The sequence below is a fragment of the Cordyceps militaris genome, assembly GCF_000225605.1.
Source record: "Cordyceps militaris CM01 unplaced genomic scaffold CCM_S00003, whole genome shotgun sequence".
Classification (NCBI taxonomy): Eukaryota; Fungi; Ascomycota; class Sordariomycetes; order Hypocreales; family Cordycipitaceae; genus Cordyceps; species Cordyceps militaris.
In genome coordinates, this window is record NW_006271971.1 from 2,681,323 (window position 1) to 2,692,337 (window position 11,015).

Here is an 11,015-nt window from a genome sequence, read left to right on the forward strand (position 1 = left end):
TTAAATCTTGAGGGCAGCCTCCTGAGCCTTCTGCTTCTTCAGGGTGCGCATCTGGGCCTTGGCGCCCATGATACCACCACCCCACTGTCTGCGGGCCTGGTCGTGCTTGTCCATGAAGCCATCCTTGATGGTGGAGATGAGCTTGGAGAGCTCAGTCTTGTCCTCGGAGCGGACCTCGGTGAAAGCGAGGACAGCGGCCGTCTTCTTGTTGACGACGGTGCCGAGACGGGCCTTGCCCTTGACGACGGCGTAGGGGACACCCATCTTCTTGCAGAGGGAGGGGAGGAAAACGACGAGCTCGATGGGGTCGACGTCGTTGGGGATCAGGACGAGGGAGGCCTTCTTGTTCTCAATGAGGCCGACAACGTGGTTGAGACCGTACTTGACGGTGTAGGGCTTCTTGGAGACATCCTCCTTCTTCTTGCCCTCCTTGACGGCGGTGGCCTCCTGGAGGAGACGCTCCTTCTTCTCCGTCTTGGTCTCGGGGCGGTACTTGTTCAGGAGCTTGAAGGCCTGAGCAGCGGTGTTCTTGTCGAGGACGTGGGAGAACTGAGCGATGGCAGGGGGAACCTTGACGCGCATCTGGAGAATCTTCTTCTGGCGCTGGAGGCGGACATACTCGGGCCACTTAACCATACGGGACAGGTTACGCTTGGGCTGGATGTCCTGGCCGATGCCAAAGTTGCGGGGGCGGCGCTCGATGAGAGGGTTCTGCACCCATGCCAGTCAGCGACATGTCAGTGAGCAAGTCATCTGGATACAACGTACCTTGGGAGCCTTCTTGGAGCCAGCCTTTCCCTGAGGGAAAGGGGCGGGGGCGACCTTCTTGCCAGTTTTGGGGGGCTGTCATTGAGAAAAGAAGACATCAGCATTGTGCTCTACGTAGCAGGTCTTCTCTGAACTCTAACGAGACCTCGCATCCGTCCTTTGCATTTCTGCGCCGGCGCGTATGCGAGAGTCTCCAGCCAAGCCAATCCATGGAAACAAGTCCTTTCTCGATGTAATATCGTGGAAGAGAAAAAGTTTCGATCGGATGTAGTTTGTATGCCGGCGCCGGGCGACGACGAGGGTGAATCGGAATCGCTTCGCGCGCGCGGCGTCAATTGTGCCGAAGCACAGTCGACTCACATAACTGTGGCCATAAGAGATAGAGAGGTTATTCCATGTTCAAGTACTCACCATATTGACGGATGGGCTGTGATGCTCTGGGTGTGCTGAAGCAAAAGTTGGAGACGCTTGGACAAGTTGAAATGTAGCAAAGTGTGAAATTGCACTGGTGGGCGAAAAATTAGGGCTTTCAGTGGGCCTCTGCCACAGGTTGTGGGTCGCAATTCGCTTCCAACTGTGGCTGGTTAACAACGTGGCTAATGCATCACGTGAAGTCGTGATGCGTGATGCGTGATGGCGTAAAGCTGGGTGAGTAGTTACCCTATACTTGAAAAAGTGAAATCATCGAAGTCGAGAGAACTCCCTTCGTGGCTCTACAGACTTACTACGCTACCGAGTTTCACAGTCGACAGAAGAGGTAGCGAGTTATCGCCTTGTCTGATATTCTGAAGGAAGACGACCGCTGCTCCGGGACCTCATCCCATATCTGAATTGTTCTCTCGCATCCACTGAAAATCCGGCATTATGCCGCCCTCACTTTGCATGCGATGCAGCGCACAAAAGGCCGTCGTCAAACGGCCCAAGAACCATCACAAGCTCTGCAAAGAGTGCTTCCTGGCAGTTTTCGAGGACGAGGTTCATCATACCATTATCTCATCCAAGTTGTTTCTGCGAGGCGAGAAAATTGCTATAGGTGCATCTGGTGGCAAAGACTCAACCGTCCTAGCTTCAGTTCTAAAGACACTCAACAAAAAACACGACTATGGGCTCGAGCTTGTGCTGCTTAGTGTAGACGAAGGTATCAAGGGATACAGAGATGACTCGCTCGAGACTGTGAAGCGCAACGCGGTTCAATATGAGATGCCCCTACAAATCGTTGGCTACGACACACTATATGGCTGGACCATGGATCAAGTTGTCGAGACTATTGGGAAAAAGGGAAATTGCACCTATTGTGGTGTTTTCAGACGACAAGCTCTCGATCGTGGCGCAAAACTGCTAGAGATCAAGCATGTCGTCACGGGTCACAATGCGGATGACATTGCTGAGACAGTACTCATGAATCTCCTCAGAGGAGACCTGTCGCGCCTCTCAAGGAGCACCAGCATCATCACCGGCAACTCATCAAACGACGTCAAAAGAAGCAAGCCACTGAAATATGCATACGAGAAGGAAATCGTCCTGTACGCCCACCACAAAAAGCTGGATTACTTCAGTACTGAGTGCATTTACAGCCCAGAGGCCTTCCGCGGGACAGCGAGAAGTTTAATCAAGAACCTGGAGAAGGTGCGCCCTAGTGCTATCCTGGACATCGTCCGCAGCGGCGAAGATCTTGCCCGTCTGACCCCAGACAAAGGCCAAGCGGCATGTGCGTGTGATGATGGTGAGGGTGCCGGCGGCTGTGGCTCTGCGAATGCGGCAACCTCTGGAAGCGAGCTGGCCCAAATGGAAGCTAGTCTCAAGCAAGAAAGTGAAGACACGGCGCTGGAGACTGAGATCACGTCCAAACCGAAAGAGGACATTGTCAAGCTTCCCGTCCGACCGAGACAGCGCAAAAGTCAGAAACGGGAGCCACCGCCCAGTCAGCTACAGACGCTTGGCACCTGCACTCGCTGCGGCTATATGTCGAGCCAAGAAATCTGTCAAGCATGCACATTGGTAGAGCGACTGAATAAAAATAGAGCAGATATAGCAATATAAATGACGATGCCATGCGGGACTCGCGGCCCCTCGCGGCCCCTCGCTGGCTACTTCTAGACATAGAAGACCAACATAATGACGCGCTGTGTAAGGATAATCCCTTCTTGTTTTCATATTTTTTATTATCGCCAGTATGGCCCCTAGCTGACAAGGCTTTGTTTGTATGTACATCGGGCTGCGTTTTGCCGTCGCACCCAGTTCGCGAGCTTCTATTTTGACTCCGCTAGTCGGTCGGTCGATTCGATTCGGTTAGTTGTAGCGTTTCTCGAGCTGTTTATAGTTAGTTTCATCATGTACATAGGAAGAGCGTTGCTCCAGCTTACCTTCCACCCGTTTGAGTACTCGAAGCCGAATGGAGCGTCGGGCTTGTCCGTCTGTCCACGAGGTCTCCCGGTGAGGCGGTTATCGCGCTCCATCATTTGCTGTTGGCCAGGTTAGCGCCAATTGTCACAAAAATGAACTGCACAGCGAACAGGACCGCGGCTTACCTTGTCCCACTGGTCAAGAGAGTAGCGAGGACGCTTGCCGTCGTTCTGCCAGGTACGAATAGCCGCGAGACCGGTTCCCGTGGCACCAAACATCTATAGGAACCCATTAGTTTTCGAAATCCTTATCGGAGGCGGCTGATCTCGAAAACATACGACAACCATGATGGCATATGGCAGCAGAGTCTCAAAGGGAAGAGGCATGTTTGCGGTTTGCTATGGGCGCGGAGTAGATCAATGCGTAGCTATCAATTCGATCGACCGTTGACCAATAATTTCCCCTCCGGTTGATGAGCGAATCGATATCGTGGCTGCTTTTTTGCTGTCGAGCGACCGGGTGACAATTGATCAAGGCTCGATTCGGCCTTTGGCGTAGCTTGCTCCAGACTCCAGTGTATGCCTGAGGCCGCGAATCATACCAGGCACTGGCGCTGCGCGACTGCACAGTTAGCGTGGCTTGGAATGCGCACGGCCTTGTGGGACGGAAATTGCTCGCTCGGTCTGCGAGGGGCCACATCGCGCGCACTGTACGCCCGCCAACCGCGACAGTGGTTCTCCGAAGACGTCGGAGACGCGACAGCTGGATAGGTACATTCGCGACTATTTTACCAGGCAAGGATTGCGCAAGCTGCACCTGCGCGGTAAGACTTCTAAATCTGCGCTGAGCGCTCCAGGCTAACATAGAATCTCTCAAGCTCCCCTATTCGTTCGTTGATGAGAAACGCGCCGTCGCAACGACAGGATGCCTGCAGTGTGTCGCAGTCCTAAGACCAGTCGCAGGCTACAAATTGACCGATATGCACAAATACAAACTTTTTGAAAACACCAGCGGAACCCGTTTGCCAAGACCAGAATGGCGAGCGCTCAAGACATGGAGGAACAGCTTCAGCAAAGCGTCATGATTTCAGAAGGTGGAGCGTACGAGTCTCCTCCGTCCGGCCCGGGCGTAGCGAATACGACTTCGGATAATGGCGACTTGGATATGAGCGATCGCGATGCATCCGGCGAAGAAATCGAAGAAGGAGACGAGGACGCCGAAGGAGAGGAGGACAACGACCTTCTACAACAGCAGATAAGCACGAGCCAACGATCGATAGTCGCCAGCGCGAAGCTCTCAAGTGACGACGAAGAAGACGATAGGGACTCTGACGATGATGGCGTCGATCTCGTCAAAATCCGAGCCGAATCCGATGACGAAGGCGATAGCGAAGCTTTAATGCGCGAGAGCGAGGCCGACGAAGACGAGGAGGCGGCTGCCTGGGAGGAGGAAGTTGACGAACAGGACGAAGAAGACGCGTCTGTCGCAAGCCCCAGCAACGCTTGTATTTTTTGCAAACAAGACGAGGAGGATGACCCGAGCGAAGACTTTGAAGCATACTTGTCGTGCAAGAGATGCGGCGATCATGCTCACCAGCAATGTGCTCGTGAAGCAGCAACAATGACGGAAGATAATGATGCGCAAAACTGGAAATGCCCAGACTGCATTGACAAATCTTCCGAAGAAGAGGAGGATGATGCTGAGGCTGAGAGCGCTGCTGGCTCTGATACAAAAGCATCCCAAGCAAGTGGTGGGACAGGCACTGCCTCTCGCGCAGGCCGCAAGAGAAAATCATCACCTCTACAGGACGAGGATGAGGACGACGTGATTACAGTCCGAAAGCGTCGGCGGAACTTTTCTGTCGAGGACAACTCGACGCAAGATACAGAGGGTAATGAGCACACACGGGGTCGCACTGCTCGGCAAAAGTCGACCCGTCAGGCTTTGGTTACAACAGAAAAGAGCTCGCGGCATTCGTTGATCCTGAAATTCCGCGTTCGACCCGGAAACTTGAAGGAATTCCTGTCCCGACGGCGCCGAGACCGAAAGCGTCCCATTACTGCTCGAACACCACGGCCAATCGCACAGCAACCCTCTTCGGTAGGGTTTGACGTGCCGATATCTGCTATACCTACACCATTCAGCTCTGATGTTTATTCTCAACCCTTCTATTCCTTCTTCGACAAAGAAACAGACGAAGTAAAGGGCAAACCATATGGTGGCATCCTGACAGAGGTGGAAGCCGATACGTCCAAGACATTTCCCACGGCTGACGACCGCAAACGATTTGACAAAGCAAAGCAGCAAGCGGAAGACGAGTGGCGGGCTCGCGTGCTTGCAATGCAAGCAGAGCAGGACATGCCCGTGCGACGTCACAAGAAAAACAGTGATCACGCCAGTCAAATCGAATGTATTGAGTTTGGCGGCTGGGAGATTGAAACTTGGTACGCGGCACCATATCCCGCAGAGTACAGCAGAAATCGTGTCCTCTACATATGCGAATTTTGTCTCAAATACATGAACTCGGACTACGTCGCGTGGAGACATAAGCTGAAATGCGGCACCAAGCACCCGCCTGGGGACGAGATTTATCGGCACAACTCGATTTCAGTATTCGAAGTGGATGGTCGCAAGCACCCGGTGTATTGCCAAAACCTGTGTCTTTTAGCCAAGCTATTTCTTGGCTCTAAGACACTGTACTATGACGTGGAGCCTTTCCTGTTTTACGTCTTGTGTGAGTACGATGACTGCGGATATCATTTCGTCGGCTACTTTTCGAAGGAGAAGCGAGCAAGCAGCCAGAACAACGTCTCATGTATCTTGACCCTGCCGATCCATCAACGAAAAGGCTATGGCAATTTGTTGATTGACTTTTCCTACCTCCTTACGCGAGTCGAGCAGAAGACTGGATCGCCAGAAAAACCGCTGTCTGACATGGGTCTGGTGTCGTACAGGAACTACTGGCGACTCCGACTTTGCCGCTATTTCCTGGACATTTTTGAATCTGGAGAGTTCAAAACTAATGGCATGAGCATTAAGAAGATATCGGATGACACCGGCATGACACCCGACGATGTCATTTCTGCGCTCGAGGGTCTACGGGCTCTTGTTCGTGACCCCGAAACAAAACTATATGCATTCCGAATAGACTTGGAATATTGCCGCAACTATTGGGAGAAATGGGACAGTAAGGGCTACGTTAGGCTCGATTCCGACGCTTTGGTCTGGACCCCATACGTGATGGGTAGATCGAATGCCGTTAATTTCGAATTTGGACCGCCCATCAACGCCATTGCCCCGCGCGAGGACGACGAAGCCAAATTGGTAGAAGGGTCGAACGGAGTGAGCACCGAAAAATCGGAGGAAACGAATGGTGACAAGGCTCTCAGTACTGCGGACCAAGCAGAACCCATCTCAGCGCCAGCGGCATCCATTGAAAAAGCTGATTCGGAAGACAAGATTATCAAGTCTGAGGATGAACCAATGAAGGACGCTGACGAGGAAACCGTGGAGACGTGGGACGCCGCCTACAGAAACATACCGGCCACTCGATTCGAAGTCTTCCCCACTGTCGGCGGAAATCGTCGAGATCGAAACCGGCGCCGCTCGTCGGGCAATAATGGTCTTACACGAAAACGTGGTCGGCCGCCGCTGAACCGCGCGCGGAGTAACTCTTCCCGGCGCAAAGGCGGTGGCACAGGCCGGGGCCCTGGGCGATACCCAAAGGGGACCAAAAAATCCGACTACGGCAATGCAGACAGCGGGCCTGGCCTGCCGCCCGGCTGGCAGAGGCACACGCCCACGGAGGCCGCCCAAGCCAATGGCCAGAGTGTCGACGCGACCGCCGAAGAGGACCCCGCGCAGGACGAGGTTCAAGTGCAGCTGCTGGGGCCAGACCCCGCCACCGCCCAAGACGACGAGGAGTCTGCCGAGGAGCTTGGCGGCGCCGAGCAACAGGATGACGAAGAGGAAGAGGAACAAGAAGGAGAAGGAGACGATGAGCACGAAGAGGAAGAGGAGAGGGATGCAGAAGAGGACGAAGAAGCGGAAGAAGAAGCGGAAGAAGAGAGCGAAAAGCATGACGATGGGGAAGAAGAGGAAGAGGATCTGGAAGAGGAGCAGGGAGCGCAAGCGCAAGAAGAGGGCGATGTGGACGCTTCTGGCGAGGAGGAATAATGTGCATCGACCACAGCTTGTTTGTACTCTTATATTCACCATGGTGATGGCGCTTTGGATTTGCGATTTTTGTTTTGTTTTCAGGAGGTTATGGGGGCGTCTGGATCGATAGTTACTTGTACGACCATCGGCGAATTTGGGTAGGATATGGGTACGGTACCTATGATATCAATTGACCGCTGAACGGGGTTTATCTACGCAGTGCCTTGTTAAGGTCAGCTTTCGTTGGGTGGCTGAGAAGTACATCTTCAGAGCTTCGGAGTAGTATATCTCTGTTGTCGATTTGGTCTTGGCCTATTCTCATGCGCTTTCAGTATTTCTTCTCCTTCATCTATTGTACTTTTTTCGGTCTTGTCTACCTCTTCTAATTAGAGCACATCATTTCAAGTTTCGATTCCCAGCAGCATGCCCATGCACCACCATTCGTATATACAGAAGGAAATCGTCTTGGCTTATTCGTCCGCCCTATCTTCATGCTTCAAACAAGTCTTGCTATCATGCTACATAATGTTGGGATGGTATTTGCTCGGTCTGGCCGAAAAAGAGAAGAATTTAAGTTTTTTTTTCATCGTGATTTGAGACCGTTAGACCTGCCACTGGCGGAAGGTATCCATAACGGTGGTGAAGACGACGAGGAGAATACCACCTCCGGGGCCGAGACGGAGAACCTTGTAGAATTAGCACGGGAGTGTGGGTGGACGGTAATGCGCAGAGAAGCTTACCTTGGGGAGGAAACCCTTGTAGAGAGCTCCGAAGCCCTCTTCCTTGAAGACGGTGACGACGCCGGGAAAAGCCCAGTTGTACTTGGGGACCTGACCAGGTACCTTGGGGGTGTTTTGAATTCTGCTCTTGACGACGTCTAGGGGGGTGTTGAGGATAGTACCGACAGTACCACCGACAGCACCGGAGACGAGGTCGTTGGTCATCTTGCCGCTCTTGGTGTCGGCCTTGGGGAGCGTCTGGCGGACCTGGAAGATGCAGCCAAAGTAGCCAGCATTCCAGAGAATATGGCGCCACATGGTGGACTCGAGACCTTGGTACATGGTGAGGACACCCTCGTTGCGGACCGTCTTGACGACGCAGTCGACCATGCCCTTGTACTTGCCGGCCGAGGCCTTGTCCTGGAGACGAATCTTGACGAGCTCAAAGGGAACGACGACAAAGGACTCGGTAGCACCAGCGGTAGCGCCAGTGAGGATAGAGAGGGACTGGTTCATCTGGCTGACGCCGAACAGGTTGCGGTAGACCTTGCCCCATTCGTCGTTGGCGGCAAACTTGGTGGCACGCTTGGGCGCCTCCATCAGGATGGGGGCTGAGATGCCACGGTAGAGGCGAGAGAAGCTGTGTTGGGTGTCAGCGGTTTGCAGCATTTTTATTATCCTAGGACCGGGTCGTGGTGTACCCTTCATTCTTGATAATCTTGCGGAAGCAGTCGACCATGCCATTGTAGCTCTCGGCGGTCTTGGCGCCTGTTTGCAATTGACTAAATGCAGATTAGCATTCTGTTTTTTTTCTGCGATGTGCGATCGATCAAAGGCGTGGGAGAGCAAGCGTACACTCGAGTCTTGACAACGTCCAGCGGGTACCTAGGCGCGTGACGATTAGCCGGATGTCTTGGGCGAGTTCGGCGTCAACACCGGATTTTGGTGGGCGCAAGAAAAAAAATACATGATCAGAATCTAAACATGATAAATGAGCATGTTATTCATTTGAGCGGCTGCTTGTGATATTTGTTACCTCGGAGACACCGGCAATGGCGCCTGCGGGAGAAAAAGTTAGCCATCGGCTGTCAACGGTCACGATCGCACGTGGCACGAGGGCGACGATGGCGGGCGGCACGAACCGGCGGCGAATTGGTAGACAAAGGGAAGGGGCTTTTCCTCGGCCATTGTGAAGGATTCCGACAATAATTGAGCCTTTGGCGTAGAAGGAATAAGGACCGGCGTCGTTGTTGTAAGGGCGAAAGAGTCAAACGGTGAAAGGTCGGAGAGGGCGCAATCGAAAGAGAGAGGAAGACCGAGACAGATCGGCGGGCCCCAGAGCCCACAGAGCAATGATTAGCGGGAATTTAGCAGGAGCTTCCCTGAGCTTGTCTTTGGCAGGGGCGCAAGGGCCAGGACCAGGTGACAGGCGCTGAGACCAGATTAGTTAGCGGCTTTTGGCTCCCTGGCCAGTTGCCGCTTGTACCCAGCTGCCTGGCTGGTGGTCTTGCATGGGACCCAAGCGCTCTGCGTCGCAAACTTGACCAACAGTCCCAAAAATTCTAGTTAGTTCACTTGTTGAAGGTACGGTCCTCGTAAGCAGATAAGCCGCAGGCGGTAATTGACCCCGGTCGCGGGGCTCAAGAATGTGCACGCGATGTGGTAATGGTAGTAAGAATATGGGGAAGTTGGGGGCCTCGTTTGTGACTTTCATCTGAAAACGCAGATGGCTGCATGCATGCACAATTTGTTAGCTACATACCTAGGTAGGTATGTAGGTGGTCCGATTGGGAGGTATTTGGAGGTATGAATTATGAACAATGAACAGGTACCTGGTACACGATTTGGACTGTACCTTGCTTTGTGCAAGCTGCCATGTGCTGTGCGACCTTGACAGATGCACGCCATTGATCCTCCTCGGTGAGGTGACCGAGCGCGATGCGATGGCGCATGTTCCATTCGCATGGTTGGCTTCAATACTCAAGTACCATCACGGCTCGTCGCATTGACCGCGAACTGATGGAGCGCAACGTCTCATTTCAATCGACCGGAACACCACGGATGCCTTCACCTTAAGCAACTGCCGCCTACACGATCCCATTCCGATCGTCGTCATCCACGCGTCACGTAAAAGGGCACAGGAACCATTCAAGCCTCCAAGAATAAACATCACGAGGCACACGAACGGAGCGGCTCCGCACAAAGCACGGGCAAATAACAGCCTGTGCTGGCCGCCATGTGTCTAGTCCCACGACTTTACGCGACTGCCCGCATGCGCCACGGTAACCCTATCGACCCTCAAGCGCAGCACAAGTGTCAGTGCTGCGAGGCCATTGGCCAGCAGCGGGAATTTCTGTAGTGGACACGCTGTAGCGACTATAGTAGTAGGAAGGTACCTACTGTATGTACGCTGTAGCCACGTTTTTAGGAGTGTTGCCCCCCAGTGCACCTCTACTTACGCCGGTTACTGTGCCGTCATCACATGTACTTGTAGGGTACCTACCTACCTCTTACCTACTATTGAGTATTCATTGTCATTTAGCAGTCGAGCAGGCACAGGGCTCAGTCGCGACGCGAAGAGCAACAACCCCACCATCCCGAACCAGTGCGCATTAGCCATTAAATTAAAGACCTCTCAAACCACATCATCGCGACAGCCTGCCCACGTTGTTAGGAACCTTCTATACGCGCTTTCCGTTCGACCTTTTCGCTCTCCAAGCTTCAATATCTTCCTCGTAACTCTGGGCGCGCCTCATCAAAACCACAAAAAAATTCACCCATCCGCTATCCCCGCCGACTCTGACCCCTCGCTTCCATATCTCCGGGTTCCCACCGTTGCGCTGTCGCATCATCAAGCACCAACTCCCACCGCGCGGCACCGACAACGGGGTAGCGCCCTACCCATCAATCAAATAAGCTCTTTCCTACGCTTGAAACCGCACCTTTAAATAAGCCGTGGTCCCCGAGAACCACAGCGAGGTGCCCTTGCAAGCGTACAGAGCTCGTTTCTGACCTCCCGACTAGCCG

General features: G+C 53.4%; 5 protein-coding genes across 5 annotated transcripts; 2 read left to right on the top strand and 3 right to left on the bottom strand.

Annotated features, from left to right (window-relative positions):
- On the bottom strand, window positions 1-1,182 carry CCM_04473 (60S ribosomal protein L8; the record flags this gene model as incomplete). The annotated part of the gene is made up of 4 exons (XM_006669621.1): window positions 1-711; window positions 769-843; window positions 909-1,123; window positions 1,176-1,182. The coding sequence occupies 4 exons, from the start codon at window positions 1,180-1,182 to the stop codon at window positions 1-3; spliced, it is 1,008 nt and encodes a 335-aa protein (XP_006669684.1).
- Window positions 1,183-1,632: 450 nt separating this feature from the next.
- CCM_04474 (VEG136 protein) lies at window positions 1,633-2,808 on the top strand (the record flags this gene model as incomplete). Its single annotated transcript, XM_006669622.1, has 1 exon — window positions 1,633-2,808. The coding sequence occupies one exon, from the start codon at window positions 1,633-1,635 to the stop codon at window positions 2,806-2,808; it is 1,176 nt and encodes a 391-aa protein (XP_006669685.1).
- Window positions 2,809-3,057: 249 nt separating this feature from the next.
- CCM_04475 (uncharacterized protein) lies at window positions 3,058-3,497 on the bottom strand (the record flags this gene model as incomplete). Its single annotated transcript, XM_006669623.1, has 4 exons — window positions 3,058-3,078; window positions 3,132-3,230; window positions 3,297-3,389; window positions 3,450-3,497. The coding sequence occupies 4 exons, from the start codon at window positions 3,495-3,497 to the stop codon at window positions 3,058-3,060; spliced, it is 261 nt and encodes an 86-aa protein (XP_006669686.1).
- A 538-nt stretch (window positions 3,498-4,035) lies between these two features.
- On the top strand, window positions 4,036-7,287 carry CCM_04476 (histone acetyltransferase, putative; the record flags this gene model as incomplete). Its single annotated transcript, XM_006669624.1, has 2 exons — window positions 4,036-4,044; window positions 4,123-7,287. The coding sequence occupies 2 exons, from the start codon at window positions 4,036-4,038 to the stop codon at window positions 7,285-7,287; spliced, it is 3,174 nt and encodes a 1,057-aa protein (XP_006669687.1).
- Window positions 7,288-7,871: 584 nt separating this feature from the next.
- On the bottom strand, window positions 7,872-9,176 carry CCM_04477 (mitochondrial 2-oxodicarboxylate carrier 2; the record flags this gene model as incomplete). Its single annotated transcript, XM_006669625.1, has 7 exons — window positions 7,872-7,955; window positions 8,010-8,628; window positions 8,690-8,770; window positions 8,844-8,873; window positions 8,956-8,966; window positions 9,025-9,047; window positions 9,131-9,176. The coding sequence occupies 7 exons, from the start codon at window positions 9,174-9,176 to the stop codon at window positions 7,872-7,874; spliced, it is 894 nt and encodes a 297-aa protein (XP_006669688.1).
- Window positions 9,177-11,015: the final 1,839 nt, after the last annotated feature.